Source organism: Ursus arctos, unplaced genomic scaffold, assembly GCF_023065955.2.
Source record: "Ursus arctos isolate Adak ecotype North America unplaced genomic scaffold, UrsArc2.0 scaffold_32, whole genome shotgun sequence".
Lineage (NCBI taxonomy): Eukaryota > Metazoa > Chordata > Mammalia > Carnivora > Ursidae > Ursus > Ursus arctos.
This window is the reverse complement of record NW_026623008.1, coordinates 1,189,189-1,211,374: the sequence shown is the minus strand read 5'-3', so window position 1 is coordinate 1,211,374 and position 22,186 is coordinate 1,189,189. Positions and strand designations below refer to the sequence as shown.

General features: G+C 55.7%; 1 protein-coding gene across 2 annotated transcripts in view; it reads left to right on the top strand.

The window, feature by feature from the left end:
- MORN1 (MORN repeat containing 1) overlaps positions 1-22,186 on the top strand; it is a 55,172-nt gene that overhangs the window by 17,304 nt on the left and 15,682 nt on the right. Inside the window, exons 9-12 of one of the 2 annotated variants that reach the window (XM_057305515.1) lie at positions 8,381-8,504; positions 8,948-9,117; positions 21,401-21,555; positions 21,681-21,760. In XM_057305515.1, the coding sequence (XP_057161498.1) occupies positions 8,381-8,504; positions 8,948-9,117; positions 21,401-21,555; positions 21,681-21,760 (529 nt within the window). Of the gene's footprint in view, positions 1-8,380; positions 8,505-8,947; positions 9,118-11,151; positions 12,518-21,400; positions 21,556-21,680; positions 21,761-22,186 lie in introns of those variants that run through there. The other variant, XM_057305516.1, reaches the window with a different exon arrangement.

Below are 22,186 nucleotides of genomic sequence, written 5' to 3'. Positions count from 1 at the left end.
CTGTTTCAGACCACTTCCTTCCCGCCGGCAGCCCCATTCCCATGGTGTGCCTGCTGTGGGCACTTGGTATGAGTGGAGTCCCACGACACGTGGCCTCGGGCTCCGCATCTCTGCCTGGCGTCTTTGGCTGCGGTGACCCACGCGGTTGTGTTGGCACTTCGCTGACCGCATTGCGCTTGGTTCCCCGCATGTCTGTCGGTGGACATGTGGGTCCTTGCACTGCTGGCAGCTGGGAATGTTTGCTGCAGGTTTTTGTGCGGCCTGTCTTTCCAGTGTCAGTTGTGCACCCATGAGTGGAGCTGCTGGATCATGTGGCAGATTTACGTGTAAACTCTCAAAGAAACTGCCACACTTGTTTCCCAAAGTGGCCGCACCCGTTTACAGCCCCGCCAGCCACACGGGGCCCGATTTCCCCACAGCCTGCCCACCCGCAGCCGTCCCGAGATGTCAAGCGGCGTCCGGTTGATGTTCTGAGTCCCACGTCCCTCACAACCGATGGTGTGCGGCAGCTTTCCCTGTGTTTATTGGCCACGTGTGTGTCTTCTCTAGAGAGATGTTTATCTAACTATGCTGCCCATTTTTTGAAATTAGACTGTTACTCTAATTGTTTTTCAGTCATTTGAGTTCTTTATGTATCTGATAACAAGTCCTTTATCAGATACATCTTGGCAAATAGCTTCTTCCAGTTGTGGCTCATCTTCTCATTTTCTTTAAACATTTTTTTTAAGATTGGTTGGTTGATTTGAGAGCGAGAGAGAGCATGCGAGCAGGGGGAGGGGCAGAAGGACAGGGAGAGAGAGAATCTCAAGCAGACTCCCTGCTGAGTGCAGATCCTGAGTCGGGGCTTGATCCTATGACCCCGAGATCATGACCTCAGCCAAAATCAAGAGTCGGACACCTTACCGACTGATCCAGCTAGGCACCCCTCATCTTGTCATTTTCTTAATGCCGGTTTCTGAGGTGCAAAGGTTTTTAATTTTGATGAAAATTTGTCAATTTTTTCTTGTATAGATCATAATTTTGATAATGTAAGTAGGAATGATTAGCCCAACCCAAGTACACAAAGATATACTCCCGTTTTCTGCTAGAAGTTTTGCTCTCACATGTCTGCAATCCATTTTCGGTTAAGTTTTCTGGATAAGATAGTTCTAAATTCATCTTTTCTCACATGGACGTCTGGCCATCCCAGCACCATGTGCCAAAAAGACTGTCTTCTCCCCGCTGGATTGCCTCAGCACCTCAGTCGAGAACCGCGTCCCCACAGGAGTGAGGGTTTGTGTCCAGATTCTGGACTTTTGTTCCGTTGCTGCACGTGCCTGCACTTACACCACACCACCTCGATCACTGTAGCCTCACCGTAAGTTTGGAAATTAGAGACTCCTTCAATTTTGCTTTCTTTTTCAAAATTGTTTGGGCTATCCTGGGAACTTCATATTCTATACAATTTTTTTAGGATCAGCTTGTCAATTTCTGCCAAAAAAAAAAAAAAAGAAAAAGGCTGCTGGAATTTTGTTAGGGATTGCTTCAACTCTGGCTTGGAAGAGCTGCCGTTAAAAGCACTGTATCTTCCATGAACATGGGACACCTCCGCATTTATGTATGTCTTTACTTTCTCTCCCCAATGTTTTGTGATGTTTAGTGTGCAAGTCTTGCACTTCTTTTGTTAAACTTATTAATAAGTGATAAATAGTTTATCAGTAGTTATTTAGTTTATAACTTAATTATAATTTGTTCACTGATAAATGTATAATATTCTTTTTATACTATTATGGATGGAATTGTTTCCTTACCTTTGTTTCAGAAATTGCTAGGCTACAATTGATTTTAAAATATTGATCCTAGATCCTTTGACCTTGCTGAACTCATTTGCTAGCTCTGCTAGTTTTCCTGAGGACTTCTTAGGATTTTTCTATATAGAGAATCATGTCATCTGCAAAAAACATCCAGTTTGCTTCTTCCTTTCCAGTCTGGATGTGTTTTCTTTCTTGTGTCTGCAAAATTTTACATTCCCACCGGCAATGACCAAGGTCTCTGATTGCTCGACATCCTCACCAGCATTTGTTACCTTTGGTCTTTTTGGTTCTAGCCGTCCTACTGGTATGAAGTGGTATCTTGCTGTGCTTCTGATTTGCATCCCCTAACAAGTAATGATGTCGAGCATCTTTTCATGAATTTATTGGCCATTTGTATGTCTTCTTTGTAGAAGTATCTATTCAGATCTTTGCCCATGAAAAAAAAAAAAGGGTAACTTGGGGCACCTGGGTGGCTCAGTCAGTTGAGCATCTGTTTTTGGCTTGGGTCATGCTCCCAGGGTTCTGGGATCGAGCCCTGCATTGGGCTCTTTGCTCAGTGGGGAGCCTGCTTCTCCCTCTCCCTCTGCCTTCCACTCCCCCTGCTTGTGTTCCCTCTCTGTCTGTCAAATAAATAAATAAAATCTTTAAAAAAAAATAAAATAAATGAAAAAAATTTTAAATAAGTGACTTGCCTTTTGATGTGAACTAAGAGCTCTTTATGTATTTTGGATATAAGTCCCTTTATCAAATATCTGATTTGCAAATATTTTTTCCCATTTTGTGGATTGTCTTGCAGTTTCTTGGTGGTGTGCTTTGAACACAAAAGGTTTGAATTTTGATGAAGTGCAATTTGCCTACTTTTTTCTTTTGTTGCTTGTGCTGTTGGTTTCATATCTAAGAAAACTGCCTAACTCAGAGTCATGAAAATTTACTCCTGTATTTTCTTCTAAGAATTTAATATTACATTTAGAGCTGTGATCCGTTTGGAGTTGATCTTTGTGTGGGGGAGAGGCAGCGGTCCAACTACATTCTTTTGCATGTGAGTGTCCAGTTGTCCCAGTGTCACTTGTTGGCTGTTATTTCCCCCATTGAATTATCTGGGCATTCCATTTGCTAAAATTTTGTTTAAAGTTTTTGCACGTCTTTTCATGAAGGATATTGGTCTTGAATTTTTTTTTCTTTTTAAAGATTTTATTTTTAGCAATCTCTGCATCCAATGTGGGACTCAAACTTATAACCCCAAGATTAAGAATCACATGCTCCACCGACTGAGCCAGGCAGGTGCCCTGAATTTTTTTTTATAATGTCTTAGTCTGGGTTTTGCTATCAGGGTAATGCTGACCTCATGCTTCAATTTTCTGGAACAGTCTGTGTTGGATCAGTATTATTTTTTTCTTAATATTTGGTAGATTTCAACATGAAAGCCATTGTGGCCTGCAGTTTCTTTGTGGGAAGACTTCTTACTACTTCAATTTCCTTAATCGATATAAGGTTATTTGGGTTGTCTACTTCTTCTTGAGTAAACTGTGGTGTTTTGTGTCTTTGAAGGAATATTTATTCATTTCATCTAAGTTGTCAGATTCATTGTCATAGCTTGTTCTTAATATTCCCTCATTCTCCTTTAATGCACTGGTATCCCGTTTTGTTCCTACTGTGGATTATTGATGTCTTCTTTCTGTTTTGCCTGACTAGGCTGGCTACAAGTTATCAGTTTCATTGATAAACAGTCAACTTTTTGTTCCATTGATTTCTCTATTGTTGTCTGTTTTCTATTTCATTAATTCCTATTATGATGTTATTTCCTTGCTTCTGCTTATTTTGGGTTTAATTTGCTCTCTTCTTTTAGTTTTTAAGATGAAAACCAAGGTCATTTGTTTCAGACCTTCCTTTACTAATACAAGAGTTTATTGCTATCGATTTCCCCCTTAGTACTGCTTTACCTGCATCCTGGAAATTTTGATAGGCTGTGCATTCATTTTCATTCAATTCAAAATGCTTTCTGATTTCCCTTTTGATTTCCTTTTTGACCCATGAGTTATTTAGAAGTGTGTTGTTTCGGGGCGCCTGGGTGGCATAGCGGTTAAGCGTCTGCCTTCAGCTCAGGGCGTGATCCCGGCGTTATGGGATCGAGCCCCACATCAGGCTCCTCCACTGTGAGCCTGCTTCTTCCTCTCCCACTCCCCCTGCTTGTGTTCCCTCTCTCGCTGGCTGTCTCTATCTCTGTCAAATAAATAAATAAATAAAAATTAAAAAAAAAAAAAAAGAAGTGTGTTGTTTCATTTCCAAATACTTGGAGATTTTCCAGAGATCTTTCTGTAATTAACTTCTAACTTAATTCCATATGGTTAGAGTTACGCTTTGTATATGTTCAGTCCCTTTAAATGTATTGAAACTTTTTTCATAGAATTTGTTCTATTTTGGAGGGCATCTGCGTGGCTCAGTTGGGTAAGCATCTGCCTTCAGCTCGGGTCATGATCCCAGGGTCCTGGGATCGAGCCCCACATTGGGGTCCCTGCTCAGCTGAGAGCCTGCCTCTCTCCCTTTCCCTTTGCCCCTCCCCCTGCTTGTGTGCTCTTTCTCTCCCCCTCTCTCTCTCTCTGTGAAAATAAATGAAAGAATCTGTTCTATTTTGGTAAATGTTGTGTGTGCACCTTGAGAAGAATATGATTTCTGCTTTTGTTGAGTGGAATATTCTATAAATATCAATCAGGTATATTTTATTGATACTATCCTGCAAGTTTAGCATATGCTTGCTGATTTTTCGTCTGCTTATTCTATGAATTACTGACAGGGATATATTGAAATCTCAGATTATAATTGTGAATTTGTCTATTTGTGATTTCATTTCTATCATTTTTTGCCACATGTATTTTGAAGGTCTACTATTAGATGTGTAAACATTTACGATTTTTATGTCATTTAATTCGTTGACCCCTTATCATTGCAGTATTTCCTTTTTCATCCCTGACATAGTCATTGCTCTGACAACCACTTCCTGTAATATTGATAGAGTCACTCCAGCTTTCTCCTAATTAGTATCAGCATTGTGTATCTTTATCCATACTTTTGCTTTTCACCTACTTAAGTCTAGATTTAAAGTGTGCTTCTTGTAGGCAACATATAGTTGGGTCTTGCTTTTTCATCCAATCTAACCACATGTATCTTTTAATTGAAGTTTTTACACCATTCACTTTTATTTTATTTTATTTTATTTTATTTTATTTTATTTTATTTTATTTTGTTTTGTTTGAGAGAGAAAGGACACATGCACGGGAAAGGGCAGAGGGGGAGGAAAAAACACATTCCCCCCTGAGCAGGGAGCCAGGCAAGGGCTCCATCCCAGGACCCTGAGATCGTGACCTGAGCCAAAGGCAGATGCCTAACCAACTGAGCCACCCAGGCTCCCTTCACCATTCACATTTAATATAATTATTCGTATAACAGTTTCAAACCTACCATTTCACTGTTTGTTTTCTCTCTGCCACAGCTGTTTTCCTTTTTTGACTCTATTCCTACCTTTTGTGGGTTGCGTATCGTTTACGGTTCCATACTGTCTCCTCCAGCGGCTTTTCAATGGTTACCCTTTGTTTTGTCGTCTTAGGGGTTGCTTTAAAGTTTACAATTTACATCTTTAATTTATCAGAGTCTGCTTTTGAGTGATACCACATTACTTCACGTATAATGTAAGAACTTTACAATAGTGTATACTTCTTTTTCTACAATTCCAATATTTATAATAAATTATTGTTTTTATACATTTGACAAATATTTAATACATTTCGTAATACATTGTTATTACTTTTGTTTAAACAGTCATTTATCTTTCAAAGAATACTTAACGAGTAGAAAAGGAAATCCCATCTCTTACCCCCGTACTTCCCATTTCTAGTTTTCCCCGTCCCTTCCTGTAGATACAGATTTCCACCTGATACCATTTTCCTTCTTCCTGAAGGATTTACCCTTTAACATTTCTTGTCCTACATGCTTGCTGGAGATTAATTCTTTCAGGTTTCATCTGTCTGGAAACATCTTGATTTTACTTTCATTTTTCGTGGATATTTTTACCAGGCGTAGAATTCTGGTTCTCCTCCCAGCAGTACAGGGCTGCTGCTCCCTTGTCTTCTTGTCTGCACTACTTCCAATGAGAAGTCTGCTGTCATCCTTATCCGTGTTTTCTCTGTACAAATGTACTTTTTCTCTGACTGCTTTTAAGATTTTCAGTTTATCACTGGTTTGAGTACTTTAATTTTTGATGCGACAGGGTGTGGTTTTCTTCGTGTTTCTTGTGCTTGGGATCTATTTATCTTCTTGGATCTCTGGGTTTATAGTTTTCATCAAGTTTGGGAATTTTTCTAAATAAATAAATCTTTTAAAAAAAGGAAGGGGGTGCCTGGATGGCTTAGTCGGTTAAGTGTCCAACTCTTGATTTCAGCTCAGGTCATGATCTCAGGGTCGTGAGATTGAGCCCGTGTTAGGCTCTGCATTCAGCAAGGAGTCTGCTTGGGATTCTTTTCCTCTCCCTCTGCCCTCCCCCCCCACACACACACACTCATGTGCTCCCGCTCTCTCTTTCCCTGTCTCTCCCCTTCTAATAAATAAATAAATCTTTTAAAAATGGGGGGGGGTCAGCCTTTATTTCTTCAAATATTTTTTCATCACAACTTCTTCCTCCCCTCTTAGGGGCCCCATTACCCATGTATTAGGCTGCTTGAAGTTGTACCACTCTTCATGGATTCTTTTTCTCCTTCCCCCTTCCTCCCTCCTTTCTCTTTACCTTCATTTTTCTTCTTCTTTTTTCCTTTTTCCTCTTGGTGTTTCATTTTGAGTGGTTTCTTATACCTATGTTTTCAAGTTCATGAATCTTTTTTCTGCAATATCTAATCTGTCATTGACCACTTACAGTGTGTTTTGTTTAAAGATTTTATTTATTTATTCGACAGAGATAGAGACAGCCAGCGAGAGAGGGAACACAAGCAGGGGGAGTGGGAGAGGAAGAAGCAGGCTCACAGCAGAGGAGCCTGATGTGGGGCTCGATCCCATAACACCGGGATCACGCCCTGAGCCGAAGGCAGACGCTCAACCGCTGTGCCACCCAGGCGCCCCTATTTTTTATCTCATAGTTTTTGTTTCTAGAAGTTCAACTTTGTTTTTATATCTTCTCTGTCTCTACTTATGTTTTAAACACATGGAATACGGTTATAATAAAAACTTGGAAAAATTGTTCTTCCTGCTAATTCTAGCATTTGGGTCAGTTCTGGGTTGGTTTCAGTTGATTGCGTTCCCTCCTCATTACTTTTCTGCATTCCTTGCCTGGTAATCTTTGATCGGTGCCAGACATTGAGAGTTTTGCCATCTGGGGGCTGGGTGTTTCTGTGTCCCCGTAACTTGTTGGCCTTTGCTCTGGGGCGCAGTTGACTTATTTGGACACAGTTTGATCCTTTCAGGTTTTGCTTTATGATGTGTTGGGTGTGGAGGAGAGCTGCGTCTGAGACCCATCGTCCCCACCGTTGAGAGCCCTGCCCAGTGCGCTGTGGCATCCATTCTCCAGTGTGGCCAACAGGAGGGAGCACCACTCCCAATGCCGTACAAGCCCAGGCCCCTCCCACCCCCTCGGGTGGCTCTTTGCCTGGCCTCCTGGCGTTTCCTCGCAATTGTGCACTGATCTGCGTTCTGCTATGTCCCCGGGGGTCCCGCACTTCTCTGTTCCTCTGCCTTTAGGACTCCAGGACTCCTACTGTGTGCCTGTCCTCCCGGCCTCCAGGCCCTGCTTCCTCACGGGGAGGTTCCTGGGCTTGCTCGGCCCCTTTCCCTGCACCCAGCCTACCATCTCTCAAGCTAGTGACCCGGGCAGTTACAGAGTCCACATCATTTGTTCCCCATCTCTCAGGGACCACTGTCCTTGCTTGAGGTCCAGAATCTTGAAAAACATTGTATTATCATTATATTTTGTCTGCTTTTTTGGTTGCTTCAAGTAGGAACATGAATTGGTGTCAGGTGCTCTGTGGTACCAGAAGCAGAAGCCAACCAAACCCAGTATGCTGTGGCTCTCTACCCCTTGCCTTCCAAGTCAGAGGGCTTCCAGCGTCTGCCCCGCCACGTCTCCTCTTCCACAGGGGCTGGACCACGGGCCTTCACTGCCACTGCTCAGTGGTTGTTGTTGGCTGTCCTTCTGCATTGGACCCAGAGTGCACATGACCAGACCCTGTGCTGAGTGCCTCGGGAGTGTAGACAAGGAGGACAGAGGTGGGAGATGGGTAACAAGCAGCTATGTCTCCCCGGAGGCAGGACCATGGTGGAGACAAGCCTCCAGTGTGTCTGCTCCCGGCCAGGGCCCCCGCACGCCCCTGAGCAGGTGAAGCCCTGAGGACGGCCAACAAGGGGAGGCCCTCCCAGAGACACAGCTTCAGGGCAGGGAGGCCAGGAAGGGGGTCAGGGAGCTCGAGTTGAATGTAGCTGTGGCCTGGGCCAGCATTGCTCCTGCGTCCTCCTCACAGGTGCCCACGCCAGGACCAGCAAGGGAGAGACCCGGGCTCTTGTGACCATTCTGTTCTTTCCATGGCACAGCCTGCTTCTCTTTCCTTTCCAAGGCGAGGACGGCCGGGTTTTGAAGATCTCAGCCGGCGTCAGGCATGTGCAGCTCCCGGCCTACTCAGAGGTCAGCTTCTTCAAAGTGGACAAGGACAACCAAGAGGCACCCATCCAGACCCCGTTGTGAGTATGGGCGACCCTGGACATCACCCATGTGGTGTGGGGGACAAGCAGGAATGGCCCACAGCTGCTCTACACAGACCCATCTCCACAGCGCTCGCACGCAGGCTAGGACCCCGAGGGCACTGGGCGCACGGCAGTGGCCACCAGACGCGATACTCTCGGTCCGGTGGAGAGGCAGCAAAGGCACCTTCAGGAGTGGGGGCCAGGCAGAGGGCCGGGGTGGGGGGGCTGGGGCTGCAGCGGGCTTTCATGTGGTCCCGGAGCAAGACTCTTTCTCCCCCTCTTCCTCCCTCCCTCCTTCCTGCCATCTTAGTCTCAGGGCGATTGCCTCAGCCCCTCCTCCTCCCTGGAAAGGCCCTTAGGCCACCATGTCCCCCAGACAGCCAGGTGTCACCCTCTGCTTGGTGTCCAGCAAAGCCCAGTCCCACCCATTCCCTTCGTAGCGGGTTTGACTGCATTGCCTATCCTCTGTGGAGTCCCAGGTCTGGGGACCTGGAGCCCAGAGCTGCCCTGGAAAGTGCCAGAGATCCGCTGTTCCACATGGGAGACCTGGAGACAGCGCTGGCATCAGACGCCTCTCGTGGCCAGAGGGACGTCCCCAGTGGCCTTCCCGGTGAGTGGAGTTACCCAACTTGGTGGTGGTAGGTGGCATGAGTGCTTAGGGGTGTGTGGGGTGACAGCGGGTGCCCCGGAACCTGGGCAGGAGGAGAATAAAGCCTCAAGAAGTCAGGCACAGTGACCCTGGAGGAGACAGGACATCCCAGGAAGACCGTGCCGGGCCTGAGCAGGCCTCTCCTCCGGAGGGCCGGGCACCGTGGCCATGGGCTGAAAGGCAGGCTGGGAGCTCCCTATCCTGGACATCCAGGCCCCTCTGGTGCAAGCCCAGTGTCCACGGTGGGGTTGGGAATGAGCTGTCTGAGGGGCCGCCGCAGCTGCCGTCTCGCACTCCCCATGGGCACGTCTGGTCATTGCCATCAGAGTAAAGTGAGGTCATTTTGTTTGCGCACCAGAGCCTGGTGGGAGAATGCGGCCCCTGGGCTGACGGTCTCAGGATTATACCTGCATCTCTCAGAGGCAAACCCACCAAGGCCACTGTCACCAGGAGGCCTGTGGTCAGCCTGGACAGGACACCAGAGCATAGGAGGAGGCCCTCACGGCCCCACCCGCCGAGCTCAGCCGCCATGCGCAGCCCTAATGGTCATGCGGATTCGCCTGGTTTTCCGGCTGATTCCGCACCTGCCCAGAGCACACAGCACATCTACAAGCGCTTGGCTCCGAGAGCCTGAAAACCTGCTGCCATGCAGTGCCTGACCCGGCTTTTCCATGCGTTATTCCGGAATGACTCCCGGAAAGCAAGGGCTGGAGCTGAGGAGGCAAATCAGAGTTCCGTCTCTGCCGTTCACTGTGTCCGGGCCCGCGGGCCCTCCCACACAGCCCGATGCATCGCAGTCCCATGGCCTTCGTCGTAATGGGGGGAGCATTTGCGTTACCCCGAAGCGTCCCAGCCGAGCCGTGGAGTCCCGCCTGGTCCCCTGTGCCCGCCCTCGCCGCAGGGAACAGCTGCACTGGATCCTTGGGGACCGCGGCGAGCTCAGTAAACGGGGCCCCGGGGGCCCCATCGGGCAAATTCACGCACACATTAGCTGTGGGGGCCTTCACGCTGTCCTCAGCCCTTCAAAGAGGGGCCTGTCCCCACAGTTAGGGTCCCAGCCCTGGACCCGGCAGACCGGTGCTCCCGAGTCTCAGGGCAGGACGAGCGGACCCCGAGTGCTGTGACAAGGCCCTTGGAGAGACCCGGGCCTGGGCCCTCGCTGGGGGGAGCCCCACGCCGCAGGGGCAGCCGGGGGCCCTGAGGCTTGTGGCGTGGAGCCCTGGGGGGGCCTGGCCACGACCCCTCGTCTGCTTCCAGCTCAGTTTATAGAAGCAATTTTACACCACAGGGCAGAACAGTTCTCATATTTCCGCATAAAAACACTCGCTGGGCGCCACGCCTTCCACCAAGAGAGATTTCAGAGCCTGTAATGAGGTCTCCGTGGAAACCAGGCCCAGAAAGGGGGGCCTGCGTCTGCTCCTTGATGTTTGGTGCAGGCGGCCCGGGCCGGGCCTGCTGTGCAGGCTTGGGGTGCTCGCCGCTTGGGGAGCGGGCCCCACCCACCCCATGCTCGAGGGGCTGGTCTCCAGCTGACAGCACGTTCAGAGACGTTTCTAGCTTTGCTGGGTGGGGCTGTGGCGCCGTAGAAAATGACCTTTGCGTTAGACCAGGGGACATGCCTTTGGTTTGGTGAGAACCGCTCAAGTCTGAGCTCTGCGGGCATCCCAGCCGCCGTCGGAAGCCCTGCAGCACAAGCCGAGGCCCGGGTCCTTGGCCAGTGCGTCGGGGGCAGACGCCAGACGTGCGGTCGCTGCTTCTCTGCCGTTTTCTGGCTGAGCCTCTCTGCACAGGCCTCCTCTTCTGTAAAATGACAAGCGGCCTCTGCCCCCAAGATCGCCCGCCCCACGGTGACCCTCACAAGGTGGCACGCCAGCGACGCGCACACCGGCCCAGGGGTCAGGAAGGGTCCCCTGTGCTTCTGCTCCTCTCATGGGGACAAGTCCACCCCCGGACTCTCTGGAGGACACTCACACTGACAGTGTCCTGTCCCCACAGCTGCCCCAGAGCACCCGGAGCCCTGCCAGCGCGCGAGCCCTCCGGACGTGTTGGCAGGGAGCCTGGGTCTGCTCTGGGTCACGGGCACACGGGCCGGCCGGCTGCCCTCTGGTGCCTTCTGCGAAGAGGAGATGACGGCATTGCAAATTTCAGCGCTGCCGCAGGTGGGATGGGGTCAGCCATACGCGAGAGACAACCCCAGGATGGTAACAACTTAACCACGGGGGCTGGCTGTGTGGCGCCTAGGAGGTGCCCGCTGCGGGGCAGCCCAGCAGTGCGCGAGACCCCCGAGCCAGCCGGGAAAACCCACAAACGGCCCCCTGGGGGACACAGAGCTGCTTGGGTGGGAAGTAGGCAAGGCTTTTATCTTTTTTAATGAAGCGGCTTATTCTGTGACTAAAGGGGATAGATGTCTTTAACTTGTAAGTTCTCTTTATCCATTATGCTGAAAGACAGCAAAAAGTGTGACATTCCCTGGCAGCCCCCACGCATACAGGGAGCAAAAGTCAGGAATCTTTCCCTCGTACGAGTGAACGTCTGTATTCTCAAAGCCAAGCCGTAAACCGTGTCGTTCTCACGCTCACCCCTGGCCTGGCACGGCGCTTTCTCATGTGGCTCCCGGATCCCGCCTCTTTTCCTCCTGCCAGACCTTCGCCAAGGACCCCTGAGCCCCGTTCAAGCCTGCAGCGAGTCAGGGGTTCCAGTCGAGAGTTGCTGCCTCTGCCTCCCTGGGTGACAGCCGCGTGTGCGGCCTCGAGGTGCGGAGGGTGCCTGCCGCCTGCCGAGGCCACCGTGGGCGCTTGCCGCAACACATTGGGAAGTCTCGGGGAGCAGCCACTGGCAGCACCCAGCCTGCAGCCGGGACCCACAGACAGGCCTCCAAAGTGCAGGGCAGAGACCACAGCCAGGAGGGCTTCAGGCCGAGAGATCAGTCAATACGAGCCTGAAATAGACTGGGGCCAGAACATCTTCCAGCCAGGCGGGGACGAGGCAGGTGCCCTCCCTCTGCATCTCTTTGTAGGAAGTGTCTCCTGCGTGCGACCCGCCATGCCCCTCGATCTCATCCTCCTGTCCCATGACAGCGCGGCAAGGCAGTGACCGATGGGTTTGGTAAAACTGGGGCCGGAGGTGAAGAAGTTTAGTGTGTTAGACCAGTGGGAAGTGCGGGACACGGGGCCCCACAGTGTCAGGAGCTGCTGAGGCCCGCAGGGAGCTCCAGCCCGTCCCGGGCGGGCCGGAGCCGACACCCCACACCCTGCCTGCTTCTCTGTCTCAGGGCTCGCTCACGGTTGAGAAACAGTGCGGCAGCCACCCTGGTCCTGGACACGAGGTCCCCTTCCCTAATCGAAGGGGTGGGCAAAGGCAGGGCTGGGGCCGGCGGTGGGGGGGGGGGGGGAGGCGGCTGGCTACCAGGTCTGCTCCCCAAGCAGCCTTCATGCTGGGCTCAGCATCACAGGACACCTGGCAGGCCTCCCCTGCTGCCTTGGCCCCCGGGGGTAGTGCTGGGGGCTGGCTGGGAGGCCACCATCAGGCCCCGCCCGCCACGCACCAACAGCCCAACAGGAAGGATGCGCCAGTTCAACAGGATGTCCTTGCCCACCTCAAATCCCAAATCGTTGAGCCCTGCAGGGTTTCCCTTCTCAGCAGCCAGGAGGCTGGGTGCCTGGGAGAGGAGGGAGGGAAGGGGCTGGAGCTGCCCTACAGGGAGGCAGAGCTGGCGTCATCTAACACCTGAAAGCAAGTATCCGCGTTTCCACACGTTCTTGAGCTCTTGTGCCAACACCGGGGGTACGTGGAGCACCGTCCCCGGCCGGCGGAGCAGCCACAGGGGGGTCCACCTGCCCCGCTGTTCCCCCAGATTTCCCCAGCCACGTTCACCTGGCGTCTCCGGCCACCGAGAACGTGGAGTTAGACGCCGGCGCCTTCCAGCTCGCGGCCCTCGCCCTCGCCCAGGCCCCGTGGGGACCAGCTTCTCAGCCCTTTCCTCACCCATCCAACCCACCGTTAAGAAAGTAAACGCTCCAAAACCATGGTTTCCAATTACACAAATAAGTAAAATGAAGAGAGAAAACACTTTCTCTTTCCAGAGGCCTCGTGTCAGCAACGTGTACCTGTGGAAGTCAGTATCGGGTATTGTGTTGATATGAAATTGTTTTAACTTTGAACAGACGATTTGCTTTTCGTTGAGAACAGGCGATTTCATGGGCGTGGATGATCGGCAGGTTTCCTAAACCCTATTTTGGTGAAATTACAGCACCCACGTTTTAGTAACAAAGCACATTGATGTTATATTCAAAAAGATTTTTATATTTAGATGCTTAACCTTTTGTAATTCCCACCCACAGCTTTAAACCGTAGCACCCTTTTATGTTAATTGCTGTCAGTGGGGTGTCTGCTCGCCCCCTGGCAATTTAGGCCCATTGAGTCCTAATGCAGGTGCTGATAATTGCTGTGGGGACAGTGTCAGGCGGGGGAGCCCAGGGGCCCAGACAATCCCCCGTAAACTGGATTTGGGGACCTAACAAAGCTGTACCAGGGAGAGAACCTCAGATTGCTTCTCTCTCTCTCTCTCCCTTTATTTTTTAAATGCACAAAACCCTCCCAGGGAATGTTTCCAACTGATGTGAGTGGTCCCTCTTTTCCATTTGTGGAACAAATGGTTTTGAGCATTCATCAGATGGGATCTACGAAGACTCATCCATAACTGTAAGATGATTTTCAAAATCAAGGTGCCCTTTGCCGCTAATCCAATTTTGGCAATAAAAGTGACGGAATGTGTAGCAGGGAACTTCTGGAAATTTCATTGCTTCTTGGGGTGGTAACACGTTTTAATATTAATTGTCTGTGGTTAATTATGGCAGAGTAGCTAGCATGAAAGAGCCATATTTTTAAAGGGAAATTCATGCTGTCAATTTCCCGTTGAGGAACCCTACCGTGCAGAGGGACCGCCCGGACAAGTGCAAACACATACTACCGCCCCTCCAAGGCCAATGCGGCTGAGACCAATGGGACGAACCCAAGCGTCAGGGGGCGTGTCTGCCTGAAGCCACGTGGGTGGCCCCGGGACCTGAGATCGTAGCCCTTCTCAGCCCCTGGCCTGGGGCCGTGAGCACCTGCCACAGAGCAGGAACCCCCTGGGCACCCACAGGACCCCAAGCAGCAGGTCTCTGGGGGCTCCTGGAGAGAAAGGAGGGAGGCAGACCCGCCTGGGCTTCCGTCAGGCTTCGCTGGTGCTGCACCCTGTGGCTGTGCTTAGGGGGACGGCTGCTTTTGCAGGAGCAAACCCGGCTCTAGAACTAGCCGCAGAGACGGCTCGGATTTCTCTCGCATCCTGCCTGTGACCTTGGAGGCCTATTCCAGGGGGGGCCTGGGGGGCTCCCCAGGACGGTCTCCATGCTCACATGCAGAGGAAGACCTGCTTGTGCCAGGGTGGGCCCCAGACCACCTACAGCCACCAGGCCAGGCAGGGACGGAGACTACATTTGTGTCCTGATCTGCCTCAGGTTTAACCTCTGACCGTTGAGCCACAAAGTGGAGGGAACACATCCCACCTGGCCACCTGCCCCTGTGCAGCCCTTCTCCCTCCTGGGACCGGCTAGCAGGGGCTCCTGGTCTCCAGCGGTCAGAGCCCTGCTTGCCCTCACCCCATGTCACGGAACCTGTGGCCTTCCTCTTGTCTGCCCCAGTGCTGCCTGCAGCTCTCCGTCCACTGGGAGTGGGCACAGTGCTCGGATCAGGCCCCTGCACCAGCCAGTAGGGGCATGGGGCTCTCCTGGTTCAGGGTGTGGCCCCTGGGATTCAGGAACTGCTTTGGGCAGGAGACTTGAGGAGGGCAAGAGTCCAGGGGGGCACCCTGCACCCTGACCTGTCCAGGATCCCCTGGCGAAGTTTCCAGGGAGGGGTCTGCTTGGGGTCCCTGCTGTCTTGGGCGGTGGTGGGTGTGGGGCAGGCCAGGCCCAGGCGCCTGTGGGGGACAGAGTCGGGGCCTGGGCTGGCAGGGAGATGCCCAGGGCCGGCTAGCGGAGCAGGTCTGGGGCGTGGCTGAGGACCCGCCCCGGGACCGGGGGGACGTGGGCCAGGCGTGCGCATGCGTGTGGGAGCTCACACGCCAGGTGAGGCCGAGTGTGCGCCTGCCGGTGTGTGCGCGAGCATGAGGCGGCCCATAGGAGTGTTTCTGCGCGTGCTCTCGTGTGCAGACTGTGTGCACCTATGTGCTGAGAACGTGTGGGGTGATGTGTTAAGTGCGTGCTCACGCCCCGGTCACGGCCAGCTCCTCAGTGCCTGACCCCTCACCGCATACGCGGCTGGCGGGCTGCAGGCCCCGCGAGGCCTTTCTGGCGGCGTCAGATCCAGCTTCCTTCTCCTTGTAAAGGCCACTGGCCTGTGGCTCTCTCGCCCTCACCCGATCACTCCTAGAGACACAGCAAATACCCTTCACCCTTCCCCAGAAGAACGCAGGGCAGGGAGCTCTCTTGCCAGGAGGAGCACAACCTCACCTGAGGACAATTCCATCCCATTTGGAAGGCCCACCGCCCCTGGGGACCTCCGACGTCTGGACCGGCCCCAGCGGAGGGCCCCGCAGCACCATCGCGGCCTCTCCCGTCCCTGCCGGTGGCCCTCACACTGGAAAACTGGGGCGATCCAGGCCCCTTGGTGGCCCTCAAGGCCTCTGCCCACGCCCGTCCTGAGAGCCCCCAGGACTGCCGTGCACGGAGCAGCTCTCGGCCAGTCCTCCTGGGACGGGCAGCGTCCAGGTGGCAGAAGGGCTGCCGTGGTAACTTCTGAGTCCACGCACAGCCCGCCACCCCCCCGGCAGTTAGCCGCGCACGGACTCTGTGAGCTCAGCTGCCGCGTCCAGCCCCACATCCCCTGGCCGCTCCTAGGGGCTCCCACTCCCCACCCAGACTGGGGGAGGCTTTCGGGCTGAGCTGTCTCCGGAAGATGAGAAGCACCGACCCTCCTCCTGCCGGGGGGAGGCGCCCTGCGTGGGCAGTGGGCTGCCCGCCTCAGCCCTCTGGGGCTGCTATCCCCGTCCATGTTCTCAGGGGCGGCCCAGTCTCACTCTGGCCCCTGGTACAAACAGCTGGGCTGGGGGAGCTTCTGGAGGTGAGGAGTTGGGGGCCGTCAGAGACAGCTCAGGAAGAACCCCCCCCCATTTGTGCCCCCATCCTCCCGGTTTGCCTGCAGAATCACCTCCTCCTTCGTGTCCCATTTGCGATTCCAGCACAATGGGACTCCGGGAGGGAGTCTGGGAACAGCAGCGTGCCCTCAGTGTAGCAGGAAGCCTCTGGTGGCATTTGGGGAAAGGGGACACCTTAGCCACTAGGGGGGCACAGGACATACACCCCTCTTCCGAAGGACACGCATAGGAGTGGACAGGGCAGTGCCACAGTGCTCAGGTTCGCGTCCTTTGTTTTCCGAGCATCCAGAAAGGTCGTGGGCTGACAGGGACAGTGGCTCTGTGTCGAGTCCATTTTCCACCCTTCAGTAAAGGAAGGGGAAGGCAGGCGTCAGGTTCCTCATCGGGAACAGTCTGTGGCCCGGCGTGAGCCCTGCTGAGCGCAGCCCGAGGGGCGGGGGGTTCCTGGTCCGCACTGCCGGCCCCAGGGCTGGGGGTCCTGAAAGCCTCCCCGGCCAGGCCCGGCCACAAGCTCTCTGCTGGCCTGGTCCTCACACAGGCTCCTTGGGAAACTGTCGAGTTTGAAAGCCTCTGGATAAAACCCTGAACCAAACCGCGCCCCAGGCCTGCAGTCTGGATGCGGCCTTAGGCGCCCCCTGTGAGGACCGTCTGCGTCTGGGCTGGCTCCCTGGGTGCCGGGCACCTCCACCCCGGGGGCGGCCTGCGTGGACGCGGGGGTGGGGGTGGGCAGGGGCAGGGGTGGGGAGCTCCTGGCAGGGGCTCCTGGGGCTGCGCAGGTCCTGCTCCATGGTCGCGTCCAAGAGAACATCTGGGGCCCCGTCAGGCCAGCCCCTCTGGACAAATGGACGGGTGGGCGGGGGGCACGCGGCCTAGACAGAGCCCTTGCTTGGCGACCTGGGCCGTCTGAGAGGGGCCCGAGGGGACCCGCCCTGCCCTGCCCAGCACTGATGCCGCCTGCCCTCCCTCTGGGTCTCGGAGACCCTGGCCCACGAGTCCTGTCCAGGCAGACCGCTGTGCCTTTGGAGGCAGCCGACTCCTCGGCTAGTTGAGCCTGCCCTAAAGACTAATGCGGCGTGTCTGGTCACCTCCACGTGAGGCAGCTCTCGGCCCCTTGGGGCCGATAACATTTTATTTTTTTGATTCACTTAAATGAAGAAAACATTCCAGCCCGTGGCTGGCTCTCTGCCCGGGCCCACGGCGGCCGTGTGACTGTTGAGGCCCGGCCTCCGTGAGGCTTGTTTACTCCGGCGGCCCCTCCGCCTTTGTCTCCATGTCCTACACAGGTGATTAGGGAGTGTAATTGAGTTGGCTGTAAAAAGATAATTAATCGACATTTCCTCCCAGAGAGGTCCAGCGCCGATCTCCCGATCTCCCGCGCGGCGCAGCCTCCCGTTCCCAGTCCCCCACCCCCACCCCCACCCCGCCCCCGGAGGCAGCAGTGACCTTTATCTTGCTGATAATTAAAACCGACATGAAGGCTTTGGAAATAACTCCTGAGAACCGGAGTCAGCATCTATGGGTTGGGGCCCTGCCTCGCGGGTTGGCTGGGGGTGGGGGAGTGGCCCCCAGAGTGGCCGGGACCAGGTCCAAGGGCCCCTACAGGGCAAGGCGGAACCCTCACCCAAGAGGGGATGGCGGGACCCTGGCTTCCGGCCGCTGCCTCGGGGCCCGCGGCGCCCAGGTGGGGGAGAAGGCTGAGATGGCCCGAGAGTCTGCTAGGCCAAGAGGCAGCAGTCTCAGAGGGGTGGGGGCTCTGGCCGGGAGCGCGGCTGTGGGGGGGGTCGCCGGTGTCTCTGCAGCGTGGTCTGACATATCCCCTGGGTGTCGCCTGGGCAGGGCAGACAGGATGAGGAAGGGGCTGCGGGGGGTGGGAGGGTGAGGGTGAGCGGTGCACGTGGCCAGCCTGTGGCAGCAAGGTGGGCAGCAGCAGCGGCAGGACCGCCTGGACGTGGTACCTCAACGATGCCCCGGGTCAGGGCGTCAGCAGAGGCTGGAGGGGCCAAGTGTCCAGAGGCTCGGCGAGTGGCAGGTTCCCGAGCTGGGACTAGGTGCCGTGCGTACTGTGGGAGTTTGGCACAGGTAGGGACCTTGAACCGCAGTGAGTCGGTGAGTCGTGTGCTGGGAGTGAGGGCGGGCCCCATGAAGGCGACTGCAGAGAGCCCAGGACTGGGGGAAGCCCAGCCAAGGGAGGGGCAGAATCAGGGCTGTCGCCCATGTTTCTGGTGGAGCGTGCAAGAGTGGGGGTCTGGGGGACCCAGAGCTCCCTCCCTGTCCAGGGGGCAGCACGTGGAGATTCCCGTGAGGAACGGGGGCAGGGAGTGTGACCCCGAGGAGGCTGGAGCTGGGCCAGAGGGGTGCTCACCTCCATGGGCAGTGAGGCGCCCACCCAAGGGGGTGTGGATGGGGCGGCAGCATTGGCTGTGCACCCACGGAGGCAGTGGGGGCGGGGCCGTCAGCGGTGGCCCCTGGTGCCCAGGAGTAGTGCAGGCCCAGGCAAGGTGCACTGATGTTAGGGCTGGGGACACCCAGAGTCTCAGCTCTCCCTGGGACGCTTTGAGCCGACGGGCCTGCTCCCCCGGGGCCGACGGCACCCCAAGCAGATGCAGCTTGAAGTGGATTTTAAACTCCTGCGCAGCCCAGAGAGCCCCGTTCTCTCTCAGGAGCAGCACAGGGTCTGCAGGGCCTCTGCCCGACCTTCTGTGGGCCAGGTGCACGCTCTAGCAGAGGCTTCCTGCCAGGCCGAGACACCGTCCACCCCACAGGCGCCCTGGGCCACAGCCCGCGCGGGCAGGTGACAGGGACGGCAGGCCTGGCCGGTCAGCACAGCTCACAAGCAGAACAGCTAGAAGCTGAGCTACCACGTGGAGGCCACAGGGCCGTGTCCAGGAGGAGGGGCCCACATGCGGGGACCGGGCTTGGCCACGCTGGGCTGTGCCTCGACCACCAGGGGTGCCCATCCCTGAGAAGGTGGCAGCAGGTCTGGACGTCACATCTGAGAAGTGGGGACGGCGGTGGGCGGTCAGGTGTGCGAGCCCTGTGCGGTCACTGTACTACGTGCAGAAGGGGCCCTCATATGCAGGGAAGGGACCGTGGCGCCCTGAGTCCAGGAGGCCCCAGAGGCCCCCTGGGCCCGAGCAGGCCAAATCTAGAGGACCCCTGCCCTGCACTCAGACACATGGCTGCTTTAGTTTAAGGTCGTTGGCCTTGGGTTCCTCTCAGTTTGAACAAGAAGGGGTCTCTTGTCCTCGGACAATGGATGGCACGGAGGGAAACCTGCACTGGGCGACAGCAGACATCAAGCCTGTGGCTAGAAGACGTGGTCTTACTGAACCGCTGCTGGCTGTCCCCGTGCCGCCCTGCCCATGGGACCTGCTGAGTTCGCTGACATTTGTGCCACCAGGCAGAGCATAGAGGTCAGCACAGCAGCGCCCTTGGCTCTCCGGGCCTGGCTTGTCCTCACCCAGTGGCTGTCATGGCAGAACCTCTGCTCGGAGAGGCCCGGAGATTTCTGGGAGGATCTGCCTGCCGCTGCTTGGCCCTGAGCTGAGGGAGGTGACGAGCTCCAGGCTGGGTGTGCCCGTCCCCCCGCCACCCCCACCCCGGGAACCGGCATGTTGCTGTCCAAGGCACATCCGGGACGCACTCTTGCGCGGCCACCTGGACAGGGTCTAGGGTACAGAGCCGGGGTCGTTACCGTCCGGAGGCAATCAGCTCCACTCGAGCCCCCTGGAAGCTGTCCGTGCGCTCAGAAATAGAAATTATGCCATCAGCCACGCGGCCCCGTCATTGCCCAGGACATAAATAGCGTGAGGACAGCAGAAGCTAATGGAGAGAAGGGCGTTAGTTAATGTCCTTGCAGAAGGACAGACTTCACTTTTTATAATGCGCCGTAACGATGAAATGAAGACACCTCTGAGAGAAATAACTCCCTACCTGTGATTTGGAAATACCTCTGGGGCCCATCCGCAGAAGTTGGGCTCCAAGGAAGGGGCCTTAATGCCTACAGCCCCTGGGCCCGTCCAGTGCACGGATGAGAGCCGGCCCGCCACCCACCCCGCCTTCCCCCCCCAGGCCTCCCTGCAGACTCCTTCAGCGGGAGCACGCAGCCTGCTTTGCCTGCTCCGGCTGTCCCCACAGCCCCATCCAGCCACCTCCCTGAGGTTTGACCACTCCTGCTGGTGGCTTCTCCCTGTCGAGGTGTGAGCGCCGGCCTGACTGGGTCGGTCTGGAGAGCCGGGAGCCCTGCCCCCATGGGATAACCGGTCCTGAGGCATGTGTGCTGGGAGCAGCCCTGGCGACCCTGCACCAACCCTCACAACCCCGTCTCAGCCGCCACCTTCCTGTGCGTGGGACAGAAGGAAGGGACAGCCGGGTGCAGCTCCACCTGCCAGTGGGACGGAGCCTGGGGAGGGGACCGCCGGAAGGAAACGCCCCATCCCCCTTAGACCTTGGGACACCAGGAGGGGGGAGAAAGCCAGCATGGACAGGGTCCACAGTGGGGTTACATGCTGCAAGGCCGAGCCCAGCCCACTGCCATTCTTAGATGCCAGAGGATTCGGGGGTCTCCTGGAGGCTATTGCCCTTCTGGGGGCTGGGGGCTGCCAGCAGCTTCCATGTTCCACACTCGTCACAGATGTGGCCTGATGTCACCTGTAGCATGCAGCCATGCAGTAGAAATGTTCTTCTCCAGGCACACCGTGCAGGAGAGGCCCAACCTGGCCCAGCGCAGGGCCTCTGACCTGGGGCCTGTCCAGACCCTGTCCCAGGCACCCAGGACCTTCCCAGCCCCAAAGAATCGGCGTGCTGGTCCCTCACAGTGGGCCCCAAAATACACCCACGTGGAGCCGGCTGTGTACCCCAGGGCCCGCCAGGGAGGGCCAGGACCAAGGTGTGTCATGGGCCAGGCCCTGCCCCGGCCCGGCCACTCACCTGGAGATGGCCACACGGCCAGCAGTCTGGGCAGCAGGGCTTCAGTGCCCCAGGCCCACGTGGCCGCCTGTGGTCCCAGCTCAGCCGCAGAAGCTGCACTTTGGCAAGGCCACGGGAAGGGTTCTCTCCGATCTTTGCTTCGTGCTGCTTCAAAGAGTCTTTCTGTCCTTCGCTTTTCAGGAGAAGCCCCTTCCTCCTCTTCCTGGGGATGCGAGCCCCACGGACCTGAGGACTGCCGGCGCGTGGAACAAGGTTGCGCCCAGTTCTCGGATGTCCGCCTTGGGCCCCCACCACCTGGGTACAGCCCCATCCTCTTCCTCAACGACCTCCGTGAGGTAGGGGCAGGGAGATTCCCCGCTATCACCCCCGCCGTGGCTCAGCCCTCTCGCTGCCCAGGACCGAGGCCAGGGTGCCCAGGAGCCCCTCTGAGGCTCCCCCCCCCCCCCGTCACTCCTTCTAGAAGGAAGACAGCAGGCCCCGAGGCGGCCCGGGCCCTGGGAGAACGATGCCCGACACACAGGACCTGCCAGGAGGGAGCAGGTAGGAGAGGCTGACCGACTCAGGGCATTCTCTGGCTCGGTGTGGCCTCCCAGGTGCGCACCCTCACGGGCAGAGGGCAGGGTGCCAGGAGCTGTGGGTGCCACTGCGGCCTGGACAGCAGGAGAGGCCAGGCTTGCTGCCTCATGGGAGCCCAGCCCCGGTCCAGGTCGGACCACTAGGTGGGCAGAGTAGGGCGGCTTCCTTCTTCATATGATGGCGGTGGCGGGACAGCCGTGCCGGTCCTTCCTCCAGGGGCCGGCTGGACAGGAAGGACACTCCTCAAGTGTGCACAGAGGCCGGGGGGGCCTCACTGTGGTGTGCCAGGTGGCCACAGACTCACCACACACCAGCCACTACCTGCCACGGGCCCGGGGTCCCTACCGGCCTGACCTGCGGCAGAGCAGACACGCTGGACAGGGCCGCGCA